The following is a 19279-nucleotide window of genomic DNA, read 5'->3' on the forward strand; positions in this document are numbered from 1 at the left end:
AAAATCTGCCAGACGTGTTTACTTTATGTGCATGTGGTAGATAAAAAAAGGTCTTTAATGGGCGCGGACAACAATGAATAATAATACTGGGATATATAATATGTGTATATAATATTCATTGAGGATGATTCGCCCTCTTTATGCCAACCATCGAACGATGGAGACAAATTAAATTGCTCCTTGTGTTCCTAGCGTGAGAGAATATACAGCAGACGTCCTGTACGTAGTATGTATTAATATGTAATACGTGATAGCTATATTTAATCACTCGAGCTTTGTTTGCTATGTCTAATGGCAGACTCTCATAGTTGCACTGCAACATTCAACTATTGAGGGAGAACCTTGGCGTAGGTATTATTAGTTAAGGACCGAATTCGAAACAGGAAATGTTCCGTCCATAACCAAGTACACAAAAAACTGCAATTTGTTATTGTAAAATTTATAATAATTACTAATAAGTAAGAAAATTATGTTCGGCTGTAACCGAATATTTATGCCCATCACCGTTATCGTGAAGAAGAGCAAAAAGAAAAACTAAATTTCTATGCTCTATGCTAGTTTATTGGGTTGGTGCAACCACAGTTTCGCGTATGTCTATTGTCGTTTTTGAGTAACGAGCAAAAAATATGGAAAGCACAGCTCACAGTGACTAAAACATCGCCCATCGAATATGTAAATACTTTTAATTTTCTTGTGGCATTATCTATTGCAATTCATAAGTAATGATCCAATTTTTATTCATTTTGGAAAACAGAGATGTCTTCAGTTTATGTCGTACCCTAGGCGTGTACTTTGGCCTACCTTGAATGCCGACGTATCTACCAAATTTGAAGCCGATAGCTTAATTTCTGTGGCCACGAGGATATTTACAACAATTATTACACAGACGGACAGAGGGACATGCTTAAATCGAGTCAGAATTTAATTTTGATCAAGAATATAGTACGTCTCTACTTTAAGGCGTCTCTGAAACTTTCTTCGCAATCAATACAGACCTCATCGTTTAAGTGACGGGCATGAAAACTTGATAAAAATATTTTCCAAGATTATCCAAAAATTCACTGTAAAGATGACGACAAACACGCTTCTCATTAATAAAATACCTTGCAATCTTTTTATATTGACAAACTGCACAATTAACATTCGAAATGAAGTGCAGGCTTAAATGAGCAGATGAACAATTGTTCGCTCTATAGAGATTTGGGCAAATTCAGTTATAACAACGAAGGTTACGCTCGGATAGTAACCAATTGATATCTTTAAGCGTCGTCGAAAACTGGTCAATATACATAGTTGCAAATTATTGTGATAGTGACGATCGTGTCAGCAAACCAAACCAGCTGGATTATTTTCCCAGAGATCTGTGAGAGAGAGAGAGATAGAGATAAAAAGGGATAAGGAGTGGATCGGTAGAGAGTACATAGATTTTATTGGAACTGAGGAACTGGAGGTTTGCAAGAATTACACAAGGATAATACAAAAATAATATCCGTTTGCGCCTATAGGTATGCAAAGCAAGCACTCAATAGATTTAGCAGGGGCCGCGCCGAGTATTAACGCTTTGCACGAAGCATTCTACACTAGCTAAACTAAAGATGATCAATGAATATTAACGAATGCGGAACAAATTGATAAGAAAAACTAAGAAAAGAAAAAAAAAATTATCCAAAAAAATTATAGTAAAATAGAAAATTTTGAATTGTACCTTTTCGAGAAACGATAACAAGTTAACGATAACGATAATAAGAATTATAACACACACACAGATTAGATATGTTTTTTGCTTGTATGCATAACTTTATGTGTATGTATTAAGTAAGTTGGAAGAAGATAAGACGTAAATATTGAAGTAAACATTTACACAACATATGTACATAAAGAGAGAGAGAGAGACAGTGAGTGAGAGACAGAGAGAGAGAGAGAGAGAGAGAGAGTTGGTATGGTTGCGTATATGTATGGTAAACATTGATAGAGATTCATAAACTCAAACTATATTTCAGTAAATGGGCGTGCATTATCAATTGCAGTTCATCGATTGTCTCACCGATTTCATGCAATAAAGGAAATCCGGCATCGGGATCATCGATCAACATTTCCGGATAATGTTTATAGCACATTATACGATTAATATGAGCCTGCTCTTCGGCTATATCTACATCAGTATCTAATTCAACATCTGTATCGTTTTCAATTCGATAACGTAACTCGGCATCATTATCAGCATTATCCTCCAAAGATGTTAAGTCAGACTCATAGTGCAATTGTAGCGTTGATATGCCACTATCATAAGCGCCGGGTAAGTCATAAATACCGCTACCGCTAACGCCACAACCTCCACCTCCACCTCCACCGCCACATCCACTGTCCAAATCTGTATTGAAGTAATCATATTCTTCATCATCAGATTCGCCGCCCTCAACATGACGTATGCCTGCCGCGCCAAAGATTTTTAGTTTTTTGTTGAGTAAAGTAGAAAAAAAAATTCAGCAAGTATTTCTTGTTTGTTTGCAGAGATACAAAGTAATTGTTTTTTTTTTTTTTTTTTTTTTTTTTTTTTATATATATATATATTATATACACATATATATACGTATATTTATACGTATATATATATATATATATATATGTATACAGATATTTCTTTTAATGTTCTTAGAGTATGCACAGCCACATGTAGAATGAGTGGAGTTTTGGATTATTTTTTTCATTCAATTTTATCATATATATATATATATACATTTAGTGTCCTAACAATTGCATTGTTTACGCTTTCGTCGTCTGTTCGGAAAATATTCTATAAAATTAAAGGAAATTAGAAAACAGAAATAATAATTAATAGAAAAATGATAGAAAGAGAGAAAGAACGTAAATGAAAATCAAATTTTATGTTTTTAGAGAACATCGATAAGCATATCTCATTGAAACTGAATTTATAAAAGAATTTTGAAAATTTTGTTTTTAAACAAAACTTACCTAAAGGTAAAATGAAACGGGCCTGCGTAACTTTAAGTGATTGCACTGTAAGAACATATATTTACACACACACACAAACACACAAACGAGTACACATTTATGTTTATAAAAACTATATTCGTTAGATATAACATACATATACATAAATATTTTATTTGGGTTAAAATACTTGTGGCAATAGGATATAGGAAGAGAAAGAGAAACAATTGAAACTATGTAGTAATAGTTTTTCTCATTTCAACTATTGTTCAAGCATTTCAATAAATTTTTGCATATAATTTGTATTCTTTTTTTTTTTTTCGTTTTTTTTTTTTTTTTTTAATCTTAGCGATAAGCAGAGAATAAAGAGGTTTTTTTGCTCTAAAACATAATAGAGCGCAACAACGACGGTATTTATGCTTAATGAGTGATTACCTGTATTCAAGTCATTTAGCAGAGTAGACATAGCGGTGGTCACTGAATCTGCTGCTTCATTTAATTCTGCACTTGTATTATTAAGCAGGTAAGCAGTTTCCTGATTCGTTGTTGTTTCTTAACACAAAATTAAGTTCATTTATAATTAAATTAAAAAAAAAAACAAAATCGAATCTCATAAAATTATAATCAAATCTAATGTATATAATTTCCTATAAAGCTCTTTATGCAAAGAAAACCGCCCCAAAACCTAATCCCTGGATCGATAGAAAAGACTCTATATTTTCGTTTATGTGGATAAGTAGCTTTTTTTCAGGAGATAGTACTCACTTGCGTTTCCATTTGAATTGAACGGAGCACGTAGTTCATTAGCCAGTTGTTGAGTGAGTTGGTCCATTTGACTCTGAGTGTAAGCATTCGGATTTAGAGCCGTGTGTTGCTGTTGCATGCGCAGAGCGTTACCGGTTCCCATTACATTGTGACCCGGCTGTTGCACGTGCAGCGAACTCATGGGTGAAGTGCCGAGCGTATTAATTCCGCCTCCAGCACCGCAGCTTGTCGCAGCAGCAGTGCCGCCTGGCATGGGAGGTGATTTACCAGAGCGGGGACTAGAATTGGGTGTGGACCTAGGCGAAGCTGTCTGCTGATTCTTTAACATACGCATTAAGCCTTCGAGTTGTTCCATCAGTTGACGTCGTGAGTCTTGCAAAGCTCCCAAATGGCCTTCAAGTTCTCCCTTACGTTGCCGTAATGCTCGTAATTCATTAATCAATGCTGGATTCTCCGGAGCCATTTGCTCTGCTTCCTGTTGGCGTCTTAACCGAGCTATTTCCCGCATAATTTCTTTATTTTTAGCTTCCAGTTGGGCGATCAATTCCCGTTGAGCTCGTGAATTATCGGAAGTAATGGTATTGGCTGCATCGGCAACATTAGCTGGGCCACTAGGCTGTGAAAAGAAATAATTATCATCTAAATCAAAGCAATTTCATTCAATTAAGACAAATAAATTTAAGAAAAAATTAACAAAGGAAGTTGAACTCCTTTGGATAATCACTTCTACTTATTTTAGCCAATGTCAGTATCCGAATTTGCGGAGAGCTCTGACGAATGCTGCATTCAATTTTAGATCAACGCCTCTTAAACATGTTATGATTATTTCTACGCTTGACCTGTAATGACCAACTTTTCTATTTTCTACTTCAGTGGTTTTAACTAAGAGAGTTTTCACAACAAACGACCTACCGGATGGACGAAACGATGAAAGGACGTATGGAAAAACTGTATACAAATAAATGGAAAGTTAGACGTACGACCGCCACGATCGACGTTTAACACCCGCGACGTTACACCACTTTACTTAATACTATGACGCATTTACTTTTTGGAGGCGGCCCAAACTTTCAACAACTGATGTGGTTCAAGTTTAGCAAGCTTAATTTTCTCAATAAAAACCTTATTATTCTTCAACTTCCATCGTAAAGTGCTGAAAATTGGACTTTCCGAAAGAGAGACTTGCTTTGCATCAGAACTCTTATATGATATGAAATTTGATCCACATAAGTTTTATGTCCAGTTACTATTGTCGACAATTTTTCATCATAAAATATTAAAAATTAGGAATTTTTCTATATAATGCCTTCCTCTGCATGTAATGGTCCCATTGGATGCCAAAATACTAATGCCTACTGATTTTGAGGTCGAAATATTAAAAATTGATTTTTTCGCGCAAGAAGCATTTTTTCAATCGGGGCATTATATGACGAGTGATTGTGAAAGTAGTCTGATCAGATCCATTTTTAATGGGATTGATGCTTGGGGCAAAGCACGTGAGTGTAGCAGACTTCGTCAAAGTATCGTATAAATTGCGACCTGTAAGTTGCCCCATATTGAACGAATAGATGCACAGATAAGCCGAAACTGATTCGGAAAATGATTCCGTATCGGTTGACACAATAAAAGGACAGATCTATCTTAGGCCGCGAAAATATAACATATCCTGTAGTATAAGTGATGCAGGGTATAACTACAAGAGATAAATATTTCAAAGTTACAAAAGTGATTTTGTATTAAGTCTTCGAGTTAGTGTATGGAACTACTTACTGTACGATTGTCTTGAGCGAGACGAGCTGCGTAGCGGGCTATTAAACGATGCTCCTCGTCATTGGCTGAAGCAGCAGCCAAACGTGAAGCTGCAGCACCAGTGGCACTATCCACACTGCGGCCGGTAGCACGTGAATCTATAGTGCTTGAGCGATCAAAAAGGCCGCCACCGCCCCCGCTACCGGATAAAACACCTCCCAGACCATGGAGTAATGACGGATCGCTGAAACCGTTGTGCGAAGGCAGCGGTGATGGTGGCACAATGTGCGATAAATTCAACGTCTTTTCAGGCTGTTCAGGAAATCGTGGCAACACTTGAGTCGTCTTTTCGGGCACACATCGAAAACTTTTGCGCAACGAATGACCAATCTGCTTGCTCGGCGATTTATAGCTCGAGTACTCCTTGACCTCGTGATCGTTTTGATGATTCAGTGACGTCTTGCCATGCCAAAAGCACTCCTGACACAATTGGTAGGCGTGACATCGCTGACAACGATAACGAAAGCCCGTGAAGTTTTCCTTATGACAGACAGAGCAGATTGTCGGATGCACAATCGTCTCAACCGTGGCCAAACGGTGCAACAAAGGTAACCACACAAGGCAGGATGGTCCCGGTTCAGACATAAGTGTTGCCATGAAGTCATTCACAGTGACTTTATTTTCGGCCGGAAAAATCTCGTCTTCAAGCCCATCCTTGTAATGGAATGTAGGCGATTCGTAAACCGCTGCCGGTAAAGCTAATACTTCACGTAAAAATTCTCCCAATTTCCATGTTACCAGTTGACCAGCACCGTCCGATATTTGAGAAAATATATCTAAACCAAAACAACCAAAACAACCAAAACAACAAAAGTACATTTTTCTTGTTTTGTGAGACATCTCATCTATGGATAATTGTTATGAAACTTACATCTTAACTTATCTACCAATTTACCAGAGCACATTGTAGCCAAAGCTACTTTAATGGAAAACACTCGTATTTTACCAGAATTATCACTAAAAAAATAAATTAAATCTTGAATATGTTACGATACGTTATGTATGTAAGTATATATAGCATACATTAGTTTGCACATTCACTTACCTGGTATAAGCTGCCAGAAGCCAATTAAGTAATAAGCCAGCTTTAGAATCAACAGGAACTTGTTGCGATGTTGGCAGTCGTTTGTTAAGGTTGTGATATAAGGATGAAACTAAAGTTTCTAAACGTGCGACGCTAACATCACTTTGCGGCTCAAGAGTATTTAAGCCATTCTCCCGAAATGCTTCAATTACATTCCATATGTCGACTAAATGCAGATTTGTAGACTTTTGTATGTAACGTAATTTAGAGGCGGTACGATATGAAGCGAAACGTATCGAATCAAATGTTTGTAAGCGTAAATCTTGCAATATAGCAACACGAGGCTCTAACTCCATCATAATGACTAGCTCTTGGTGGCTCCGTTAACGCTCTGAACGCAAACTGTAAACAGTAAGTGAAAATGGAAAAATTGAAATAATTGCTTGTCATGACCGAAAAGATTCCTTCTCACACATTTCAAGATAATATTAAACAAAGTTTTCACACGAAGACCGTAGCTCAACCAACCAAAACGGTATACTGTTTGTTATATCAGTATTATCATCATTTAATCACTAAATAGATAATTGGGTCGACTTTATGATATCCTGTTGTTTACTTTAATTTTGATGATGATGATGATGATGATAATGATGATGATGAAAATGATTACATTGGTCTCTTGGTCTAAAGCTATAGAAAATTCTAATTTTTATCATCTCCTTACTTTCCTTGCATGTGCGTGTGCTTGTGTATATTACGGAAAATAGAGATGCAAGAAAAGTAAGGAGATGATAAAATATATATATATATATATATATATTTAAATATATATATATAAGTAAGTGCTTGTCCTGATTCTTTTCTGCATAGTAATCGTTTATGAGTTATATACAACTGCAACGAGAGCAGAAGCTTCTAGCTGTCATCTGCCATCCAATAATATCCTTCTTATCTCACTGTGCTTACATTTACATCATATTTGCCAATATGACTCATTGACTGGCGCCTTAAAAAATGTGATACGTTGAAGAAATCGAACAGCAACAACAAGAACATTAAAAACAGCATAGATGTATTTTTTTAATGCGGCGAGCGGGGAAAAATAATAAAAGAAAAGTGAAAGAAAACATAGCAATAAAAATTCCGCTTTTAATGGAACACGATAAGCACTATTTTGCAAAGTTGTAAACTAATAGACAAAAATAAACAATATCAGGAGAAAATCCAAGGAACACATTCAACCATAGTAATAAGAAGAGTTCATTAAATACATTATAAGCTGCGTGTTCGATAATCAACTCTGAACCATATTCAATGAGACTTTTTTAGATATTTTACCCGCAACTCGGGCAAATCACTTCAGCTCTACTAATGTATTCTATGCATATGTATATGTGTTTTGCATAATGCTATGATGTTGTTGATGTCTGAATGTAATTTTTCAGATTTTTATTATTCCACGCAACGAAGAACTTGAGGTACAGGAACCAGCAACCAGCACTTAATCTGCCAAATTCAGATTCAATTTATGACGGATAACAGCAATAATTGGAAAGAGAAAACAACTTTAGTTACTGCCTAAGTTATTTTCAGCGATCTATTGGAAACTAGTAAAAATTTATATTGAGCAACAGTTGGCTTACAAAACAAATACATACATGACTGTGGGGAAATTAATAATGAACTATTGCTAATAGAGTTAGGAATCAGCTCCGAATAGTTTTTGTATCTTGTTTCGCTGATGTATACATGCATACTTTAGCTTATAACGAATATGTTGGCCTTACGTGTGACACGATGACGTTCAGAAAGAAATTGGGAAAGAGTGAGAGAGAAAAGGTGTGCCCAAACAGTAGGCCCACATAGCTTTAATTCGACGTGATAATGCCCTGAATAATAATAAATTGACAAATAGCTAAGTAAGCAGATTAAGAGCTTAACAGAACATTTTTTTGTGTGGTAACCGAGATTTGTCAACTATGGCGAGATTTGTCTCTGTTTAGGCGAACTATCGCAGCGATTTGTTTTCAAAGCATTTTGCGCAGACCTAAAAATCTGATAGCGCTTAGGATTACATTGCCTCGTGTACTGAACATGCCGGCACCGACTTCCTCTATATCATGCCTGCCCCTATTTTTACCCAATTGTCAATTTGACACCAACAACTTACACTGATGTTCGATTTCGATTGAATTAAACGGATATATGTCTCAATTTTCTACACTGCCTCCCCAGACGAAAGGTTCATTAAATTTTAATTTATTTGCAGGACAAGTTGGTAACACAAAGTCTCTTAGCCTTGGGCCAGGAACCCTAATGGAGGAAAATTGTAGATGATCCTGACAACACATATCTTTATCGAATTTCTTTACTTACAAAGCAATATCTATCACTTTCTTTTTCTTCTCTACTGTAAGTGTGTTTATGATTTGATCACGACCATTTTGGAATACGCTTTTTTAATTAATCGAAAAATCTTCTTCCCGGCTTTTAACATTATGTCTTAATTGTCGAATGCGAGCAAAAAGTGTCAAAGGTATTAAAAAATTTCAATAAAATTTGATTCAATTTGATGCAGACATATAGATACTTAGTATCCCTAAAGCTAGAAGAGAACAAAGGAATTAGCGTGCAGGTATTTAAAAAAGCCTATTTCCAAAATAAGAAATCGATATTTGACTCGAAAGTGTAGTCTAATGTTGATTAGTACAAGAAAGCCATTCGCAAGCAAGGCAAGCAACTCGAGCGGTGTATTAAATGGAAAATTATCCGTTTGTTGTTTTGTATTACACCATCTACATTACTGAACTACTTCTACTGCCTCTTTCGACAAAACGAGACCAAGTTATAACAAGAAATAATGACAACACCGCTTAAAGCTCAGCAACTATTTCGACCGAAAATCTAAAAGATTCATTATATCCAACATATCTTTGCGTTAAGATCGATCATGTTACGGCACGTTACGGAAGGCGCAGGGACACATTGATTAAAAACTGTGGAAAATTTATAGGACAAAAATTTCGAATTATGCAATGGTTGCGAAAACTTTAATCCGAATATGTAAATGCATCCCAGCCGGGGCTGAAAATTTTCGATTGGCCAGCATAAACCCCCAGATGCAAGTGGAGAACGTTAAAATAGTTCAAAGGTGTAATTGTGGCGTTTAATATAATAAAATTTAAACATAAGAATTAAAATTTCAATTAAATTACATAGTCGGCTGAGAGAGGGAAGTAGGGTTCAATTCGTTTGCTAATAATGTATTGTCTAAGAAATAGAGCGTATTGCACATCATTGTATCTGACCATTTCCGACTAATGTTAACAGAATTGGAACTAGCTATTAATAAATTCTTGAAGCTGCTTCAATTATATCATTTATTTTTATACTCACCGCCGAAGGATGGGCGTATACTCACTCGGTTACAATGTGTGCAACACCTAACCGGAAACTTCAGAGTCCCTATGAAATATATTTTATATTTTTGATCTGCGTGAAATACTGAATAGATTAGGACATGTCTGTCTGTCTGTGCGTCTGTGAGGAGTGTGTTGTTATTACTCCCATACCCGCAAAGATGAAATTATCAGCTTCAATTTTGGCAGAACACATGCCAAACATGAACAAAGCGCAAAGTGAACGCAACCCTTAACTCCTTCCCTAAGCAAAAACTTGTGGATTTTTGCTCCTTACTCACAAATTATGAAAGATAGAAGGCAGACATTTCCTACATTTGCTTCGTAGAAATGTCTATCATTTACGCGGAAAAATGAAAAAAATCGTCTTTGCCCACACAAAAGCATGAGCGATTAAATTTACTTTTTTTCTTCAACAATACCTTTCAGTAAGCTAAAGGGTGAAAGCTAAATTTTATCCCACTCACTTTTTTATGGCAATAAATGAAAGCTGGAGGCGCTAAAGATTTTAATGATGGTCGGTACGCGGGCTTCGTCCCCAGCCGAATGTTGTATTTGTATCCTGCACCATTCGTGATAGAGGGTATATTAATTTGGTGCAGATTTATGTAGAACCCGTAACGGCTTAAGACAGACCCTACTTATCCTCCATGCTTATCGATTCATAATCATTATCTGAATCAATTTAAGCATGTCTGTGTCACTATCTGCCTTTTGGCAGATACATCAAACTTCATTTAAATCAAATTTGGATCATATAAATGTATTTCTTATATCCCACCCTAGATAAGGATTCATACGAACACCACGCCTCTATATGACAAATAGTACTTTATTTAATATTTGATGATGAAAATTGGCCTATAACGGTGATTTTACGTAGAAATGTAGCTCACACTATTTAGACCACGTAGGTAGGTCTATTTTTCGGACCATAGCCCTTACAAGGGTACTATTGAATGGTAAGCTTTTGTGTGGTGATAAAGTTTAATTTTTTGTATTTTATAATGGAATAACGGCAGTTCCTTGAAAAGCAGATTAATTTAAGCTCCGTTGGATTTTGCACCCTCTTCCACATAATGACTCCCATAAGAAGTATACCTTTAGCTGAAAACAAGGTATACTTGTTGGTATTTTATTGTATATAGAATTAATCTAAGCGAACTATTCTCGGGTGTCTAGTGGTCGGTCTTGGTCAACTGTAATTTCTTACTTGTGTTATCTTGCAATTTGGTATACTAGACTATTGTGGAATAAGGGGAAGCAGGAACTGTTTTTCTACTAAGGAACCCAAAAAAGGTTCCCAAACTACAAGATAAACGCTCAGGTGACAAGTTCAGTTATACGCAAGTTGTTTGCTAACAGTTTCTCTTAGAGAGTCGCGCATCAAGCCAAAAGCCGTGTTCGAAACATCATCGCAGAGACATTGAAAAGCCTTCTCGTTGCTGTTGTCTTTCAGGCTGCATAACCTTTGTCCTACAACAAAATTGATATTGGAGAGATTCATTGTGACCATCGTTCTCTTACTCTTACTATGAGCAGTCTAGAGCAGTGACAACGGCAGTATATGACCGTAAGCCTATAGTCGATTTTTTCAAGCAAGTAAATAGGTTTGAATTTTGAAGTCGTAATGCCTTTTACACATAAACGCTAAGAAATTGCAAAGTTTTCATAAATTTAAAGAAAACGAAACATATTTCGGCTTGAAATTTTCATTCAAATTCTGTAGAAGAATTCTAACAAAGCTGCACTGTTGTACGTGTATGTAGGTGTAGATAATATTGACGAATGTATATATGTATGTGTATACGAAAAATTCTACTAACCTAGAAACATACGTATGAATAAATATATGCATGCATACGCTTCTAATTAAAGGTGTAAATATCGCATTTATGTAGGTATGTCGGCATATTTTTGTGCGATTGTTCTGTTAGCATCCATCACAATACTAAACGACATGTGAAAGAATACTAAAACTTACATAGGCACGCAAGAGGGCATACGAACGAGGATGGAAATGATACGCTGCATATTTTGATGCCACTTTAGCAGCTGAGCAAACTATTATGGAATCGCACCTGCATACGAACATCGGGTATTTTTATTATTTCTATTTTTGTTTTTATTTTATTTTTTGCTCTAAACGGTCCTCTAAATGGAAGCCTCGAGAGGAAGAATTCTATTGTAGAGCTGTGCATATGGCAGCATAAGTGCTTCTATTTAGACAAAGAAAAAAAAAAAATATTTATTCATACTAACAACATATGAAAACGTTAAACGCCCACTTATGTACGTTTACAATTGAATTATTGCCACGTCCCCAAATTATGACAATAGCTATACAGCAGAGAGAGAGAGAGAGAGAGAGAGAGAGAGAGAAGGGAAAAAAATAACGCAAAATGTCTACATGTGTATGATAATTTGTATGAATGCATCATGCATTCATATAACGACAACTCAGGCTCACAAAGGTACCGTTACTTGCTTACAGACATACATATATATATATATATGTGGATACGGATGTGCTGCATAATGTTCAATTCACTTAAATGAATTTTGCATAAATTGCTTATTAAGTTTTAAAAAAAAAGGTATTCGGAAATTAGCAAACATCCTTTCTCAGCAAAAAAAAAAAAAAAATAAATAAATAAATAAATAGATAAATAAATGGAAAAATAGGCATAAGAAGAGAAAATTAAACAAAAAAATCGCATGTGCTTTCACTACGTGTAGGTACCAGCTGGAATTTATGTATGGATCTCTATGCGCACATTCTATAAATATATAAAATAGACTAAAAAGTATTGAGCCTTTTAATATTGTATGTTAAATCCGCGAAAAATTCACTTAAACCAAGAAAAGTTAAGCTCTTCTAACCATTTTATCTCAACTAGTGGCTCGAGTCTGAATTTTATTTCTTTCTCTCAACTTGCACTTCTTTCTCTTCGAAAAGTTCGATTTCTATACATTGGTCTTGTTCATTACAATCACGTAGTTATTGCCGTTAAAAGAAAGAGGTATGCCCGGTATCACAATGTTAAGCAGTTTCTTAAGTCCGAGTGGTAACCAAGAAGAATTAATAAATGAATCAAAGGAGAAGAGATTAAACTAGTTCCAAACTTCCAATCGGGAATAATAGCGCGCAATACAAAATATATGCTTGCATTGCAACGACGAGAGATTCGTCATACGTTTTGGCTTCTCAACCGTACGCTCTGCTTATTGCTAAGACGAACCCCAAAGGAGCCAAGGAAGATGATATTGCATTTTAGAAACTATGATCGCAGAAAATGCATTCGAAGCTTAATACTAGGGGAACCGAAAAGTAATCAAAATTAGAGTTATCACTGAAGGTTGGCTGTCAATGGTCCACAGTTCGGAGAGAAAAATTGGAATTTGCCCCCCTCATGAATTGTCGGAGACGGCGCTCGAACAAGGGCGTGCCATCTGCGCATCCCTTTCGTCTCGACATGAAGGCGATGCCTTTTTACGCCGAATTGTAACTGAAGATGAGAAGTAAGTGCTATGCCATAGTCCTGCACGGAAAAAACAAAGGGTTTATTCCGGAAAAGCACCTGTTCCGACACGACACCCATCACTAACAAAAAGGAAGGTTCTTGCTTCACGCTGCAGAAATAACATAGGAAGAAATGAGGGAGCTTGAATTAGAGCGTTTACCTCACCCACCCTGTTCACCAAATTTCATGTTGTCCCCTTCCTTCCTTTTCAGTTCGTTAGAGCATACATTAATAGGCAGAAAATTTAACAAGGTTGGGGAAGTGAAAATGCGCTTGGAAGAGTTTTTCAATGAAGAATCGAATGGGAATCGACCGTCCGGCTTAAGGCTGCAAACAGGTGTTAGAAAATGATGGACATCATCTTGTGAATCAGCTTTATAAGATTTCTTTAACAAATAAATATTTTTGGCCGCAATAAAAAATTTTGATTATTTTTCGATCCCTCTAATAAATAAAACGATACGTATATTGCTTTATAGTCTTATGGTAATAATAACAATAATAGGCTGAATACATTTTAGACAAACTATACACGTATTCATTATTATTAAGGTTCTAGTTAGAATATATCTAAAAAATTTGAAAACTAGGTTGTAACTACCTCTGCTGACTTTTCCACAGTTTAGCATACACCTACGTACGCCTATTTATCTATATGCACATACCAACATACATTCTCATACTACATTATTTTCGTCATGATTGTAGAAATTGCTCTTTTAGCACAAAGTTCCGTTTGAGAATGCTTTGAAAAAACAAAAAAGAGAAAATTAGAGAAAAAAGGAAAAGAGTAACAGCATTACATTCAGCTATAACCGAATCCATTACACCTCTACTTTTTTACCTCAGAATAAAACGGAAAAAATTCAATTGCGTTAATCTATAACATGGCATGAGTCTGGTTAATTTTTTTCATTTTTATATAGCTGTTCGACCTGATCATTCAAAGAATATAGGCAGCAATTTTTATTATTGTATCAAGTGTAGCTTATATAGAACGTGGAAGAAAACTCAACTTTTTCGCTCTCGATGATTATACGTTTTCTTTAATTTTATTTTCTTTCACTTCGAATACTATGCCGCAGGCAAAAGTTTGCAACGCTTTTGCAAAATTTTAAGGTGATATTTTAAATTTCGCCACCAAACGATTTTCTACTGTAGGTGTTACTCTGATCGCAACATGTGCAAGCGAAAATGCTTAAATTAATTCCGAATTTAATATTAATCAAGAATATACTTTATGTATATACTTTATAGGATCCCTGAAGCTCTTCAGTCTGGGTACAAGCAAATGTATTGATAAAATGAAAATGCTTCTGTCCATCGATGACGGGTAGAAAAAGATAGAAAGTACGTGAAAAAGACGAGAGAACAAAAAAAAATTGAGGGCGGGGGGAGAGGCAAAGAGAGAGAGAGAGAGAGAGAAAGAGAGAAGACTCTCAGCACAAGTCGTATGGGAAGCAAGAGCAATAGCAACAAAGTTATGAGAAAACCTGCATAAAGCCAAGAAAGAAGCTTAAAGTTGCGGTAAGGTACTGTTCGTAAATCTTTATACGAGTACTCATAAAAGCTAGCAAGCAATGCAATGGTAACTACTAAAGCCAAAAACAAACAAAGAATCAAGAAAAAATCGAAGTGAAAACACAAAAAGTAGTAAAAGCAAAAAAAACGAAACAGAAAAGAACAAATGCATAATAACTAGAACTTCTAGTAACGGTATGATTAACTAGAAAGGAAAGTAATCTCATTTCGGAAAGTAATAACAATTTGTCTAAAAGCTATCATTGTTAGGTGTACATGTATTTTACGTAACAATAAGCTTAGGTTGGAATTTTGGAAAGGGTTAATTTTTACTCGCATGTAGAAGCTAAATTTGATACATATAATTTTATTATATAATATAAAATATAATGTATAATGTATTATGCAATATTTGGTGCTTGCATGTATTCTGAGCACTTTTTTGCTTCAGAAAGTTATTCGCTGGGACAAATTGATAAACTATATATTTAATATTTCCCATTATTTTCTACGACTTTTTCCCATCTATCTAGCAAAGTATCGCAATAGCGGTACTGGTTTTGCAGCTATCCAATCATCGACCCATTTTCGCACTTCTTCAGCATTTCGTAACTCCATGCCAGCCAAGTCACTACGGATCGACTTGAATAAGTTCCTTGCGACTGTGTGTCCTTGACAACTCGTGTGTCGACAACGTGTGGTCGAGCGTTCTGATGCAAAAGGATGGCTTTGCATCTGTTAACCGCCATTAGCGGTTCTTTTTTTTTGCAACAATAAATCGTTCAATTCAGTTAATTGGCATCGGTAGACATCTGCAGTAACAGTTTTATTCGGTTTTAGCAACTCGTAATGCACTACAACTTACTGGATGCTCTCACGTGCACAGCAAGACTTTATGGCCACGAATATTCCGTTTCGATGCGGATGTACACGGCTCTCCTGAACTAACCCCTTAATTTTTGCGCTTGACATTGTCATAATAGGTCCATATTTCTTCGTCAAGAAAGTATCCGGCTTGAGAAACACTACTTTCCATGGATGTCTTAACCTTCGCCTCTTATTGCATCTATCGTTAAAGAAAATAGTCTCATTTGTGATCTTTGGGATTCGGATGTGATCGGAAAGTATCAGGGGAACCAATGTCTGGAGAATAGATTGGTTAGATTATAAAAAAAGCTTTGTCTTTCGGAAAGATCAGCACAGTTTCGAAACAAATTTCACTATAATGAGTTTCATATTTGGTTATAAATTAGTTCTCATGGCACGTGCGGAATTGTTACTTTTTAAGGAAGCTTTGATGTAGTTATTCTTCCATTACGAACAAAAGTCCTTTAATTTCTTACAGATTTGCGTGCGTCAATGATATATTTGCACGGATGCCCAGGAGGTTTTTAATCAAACCATGTATTCGTTGCATTATACATATATAATCTCGACTAGTCAAAAAATTAGGCGAGAACTTTCAGTTGCATATTTCACCAAAACTTGACAGGTTTCCCTATAATTAGCCCACTTTTGCCACTTGGCACGTCCGCATCAGTTTTCCTGCATACATGTATAGCTAATAGGTATTGTTGTTATTATTATTTATTATATAACGGTAGGGTCCCCCTCCTCTCACCACCTCAGTAGTTAATAAACGGTAGCTTTGTTAAACGAAGCATTAATATAAAATAGATTAAATAGATAAAAATGCAGTAAAGTGAAGTAAGACAAAAACCGGAAAAAAAGACAAAAGGTAGAAAACAAAAGTGAAGCGAAGAAGCAGCGCAGATAGAAATACATCACACTCACTGAGAATAATGATTGATAGTCTCTCTCCTAAAAAGGTACAGAGTAGGGAGGATAGCCTGCAAGTCGCGAGGAATGGAACTGCCCAGACCAACCGCATATATGACGAACGCCCACAATTTGACAACATTTTTGAGAGTGAGGAACGGCAAACTAAGGGCCAGCTAGGCAGATGGAACTAAATGGATTACGCGAACCATTTTCATCAAGAATTTATAGATCTTAAAAAGCTGAGATATAAAGCTGAAGCACTAATGTGATTCGTTATGTCCCTTTTGCTACCTATATAGTCGTCCTGTGCTTCACGCGGCCAGCGGACCATTTAGTTTGTCACATTTGGTCTACGGAGTCTCATATCGGGCCTGAGGGAATATTTAAATGAAATTTATTTCAAAATTGCTCCCACACTCACACGCGACTACATAAAATTCAAAGCAAAGCGTTGTCATTGCTTCTCTTTCAGACATTTAGTGAAATCATATTAAATTTCTTGCAAAATGACCCCCAATAAGTCTTACATTTTCATTTCCTCTTATTGTTTTTATTATTACTATTATTGTTTATTTTTGTTCTTGCATTGCTTGCATTCCTTAAGGCCAAACGAAAAGTATTGGACAAAAATTGTAGATTTTTTCCTAAAATAATTGCAAAACGAAGCTCTACAAATGGAAATATAATTCCAATTATTGTATGAATGATGATTAATAAATGTAATTGGATTTCGAAGCCCTATTAAGAATTAAAAAATACTTTCTGCTTCTGCTAAGAGCATTTGCGATTTATGCGATTTACTTAAAAATGAATGCAATTTATTAATAAATTCCACGCCTGAAATCGCACAAGGCAATAAAACATGCCTTGCTAATAGCATTAAATCGAAAAATTAACTCACTTTGATTTAATTACATCATGCATTAACAACTTTCTCATAGAACTTTTAAGTAGAGCTAGATGCATTTAGATTAGTTTCAGGGTCGTAGCAAATGAAAGTTTATAATGAAAGTTATGCCTACATTTACACATTCTTACTTAACCTCAAATGAGTTAATCCCTTATTCACAAAAAAAAAAAGAAGAAGACATCTGCCTCAAAAAGTCAAGCAGCCTCAGGTGGGGAGATTGCATTCATAAAATTTATAAGAGACTGCACATAGCGCCTTTCACCCGCTACACAAATTTCTTTTCTGATTATGAGATGCTTTGACTTTTAACTTGAACACACATTGAAAGAAATGAAATTTTTTCTATAAATATAGTTTTTTTTCTTCCTTGAATTTTTTTTGTTTTTTTTTTTTTTATGAAACTTCTGTACGCCTGCCTTGTTCAGTGCTTTCAATGCGTTCAAATTAAGGAATAAGAGACTTTATGTTTTTACTCACGTCTGCTCACTTGCCCCTTCAGCTGTCTATCACTTTATTTATATGATTATTGTGACCGCACTACTACCGGTTGCACCCCTGCACCAATCGAAAAGTGATGCCTACTATTTATTTGTTCAGCTATGTATGCAAATTATCACCGATGTAAAGGTAAACACCACACATTAGAGTATGAAAAAGCGAGCAAAGTAATAGATGTAATGATACAAATCTCCAAAGAAAATAAGCAACGACTAAGTAAGTAATAGTATTATACAGCGAACTATATAGGAAGCCTTTAGTAAGCAGAAAGAAAGAATACGTAATAAGCAGACTAAATGACTTCATTTTATCGGTTGAAATTGAATCTGTGTCGAGTCAAATTACGGAGTAGCGCGGATGCTAAGGGTGCATCTATGGAAGAACGTCCTTGATAGCATGTGCAGAATCCAGGGGTGGATCAAATAAATACAGATTTGTATTACACAGGAAAGGTTCTGGAACTGGTAACTGTGTCGCAATATGACAAGTAGATTGTCTCATACCGCCTCATCCATACCGATACCAGCCGCATTAAATAAGATTTTCCGAAGTATACACAATCAATTTATTAATGAAGAGAACCCAGCAACTCATGCCATGTTCCAGCGTAGACAGGTCAATGAGCGTCAACCGATTATAATAACGTGAAAGTTCGAACCGAAAATAACAGCCTAAGCCATTTAGCGCAAAAAGTAAAAAGCTTCGTTGTACCGATTAAATTATGTCAATGCGACTTCTGTAACTCGGTATTCACAGAATGCGGATGAATATTTCAAAATTGGTCGAACGATAGCGATATATAATTGTTTGGTAACGTAAAAGTCAGACAGAATTCCTTTGAGCGTCTCCTAATAAAGCCCAGACGCAATTTGACGACCCTTTGGAAGAAAGATCACCTAGCTTATAGGTGATAGGATAGCTTACAGCATTTTACAAGTTCAGTGGCGTACCATAGGCTTTAAGCCATGCAAGACGTCGTCCGAAAGGCGCAGGCACTTCGTCTCCTTGATACATGTAAGCTGACCCTTCCCTCATAAGATCGCCGAGATGTGTGTCCGTCTTCCCAGCTAAT

At 35.9% G+C, this 19279-nt stretch overlaps 1 protein-coding gene across 10 annotated transcripts in view; it reads right to left on the reverse strand.

Annotated features, from left to right (window-relative positions):
• The window catches only part of LOC119641154 (dystrobrevin beta), a 44959-nt gene that overhangs the window by 3154 nt on the left and 22526 nt on the right, over nucleotides 1-19279 (reverse strand). For 3 of the 10 annotated variants that reach the window (XM_038039656.1, XM_038039654.1, XM_038039655.1), the window contains exons 2-7: nucleotides 6572-6952; nucleotides 6398-6483; nucleotides 5488-6302; nucleotides 3718-4333; nucleotides 3388-3504; nucleotides 2045-2431 (exon numbers count right to left, since the gene is read on the reverse strand). In XM_038039656.1, coding sequence (XP_037895584.1) covers nucleotides 2045-2431; nucleotides 3388-3504; nucleotides 3718-4333; nucleotides 5488-6302; nucleotides 6398-6483; nucleotides 6572-6909 — 2359 coding nt within the window. In that variant the 5' untranslated portion in view covers nucleotides 6910-6952. Of the gene's footprint in view, nucleotides 1-1705; nucleotides 1797-2044; nucleotides 2432-2596; nucleotides 2795-2973; nucleotides 3505-3717; nucleotides 4334-5487; nucleotides 6303-6397; nucleotides 6484-6571; nucleotides 6953-19279 lie in introns of those variants that run through there. The other 7 variants (XM_038039662.1, XM_038039660.1, XR_005247798.1 and 4 more) reach the window with 6 other exon arrangements.

Source organism: Glossina fuscipes, unplaced genomic scaffold, assembly GCF_014805625.2.
Source record: "Glossina fuscipes isolate IAEA_lab_2018 unplaced genomic scaffold, Yale_Gfus_2 147, whole genome shotgun sequence".
Classification (NCBI taxonomy): Eukaryota; Metazoa; Arthropoda; class Insecta; order Diptera; family Glossinidae; genus Glossina; species Glossina fuscipes.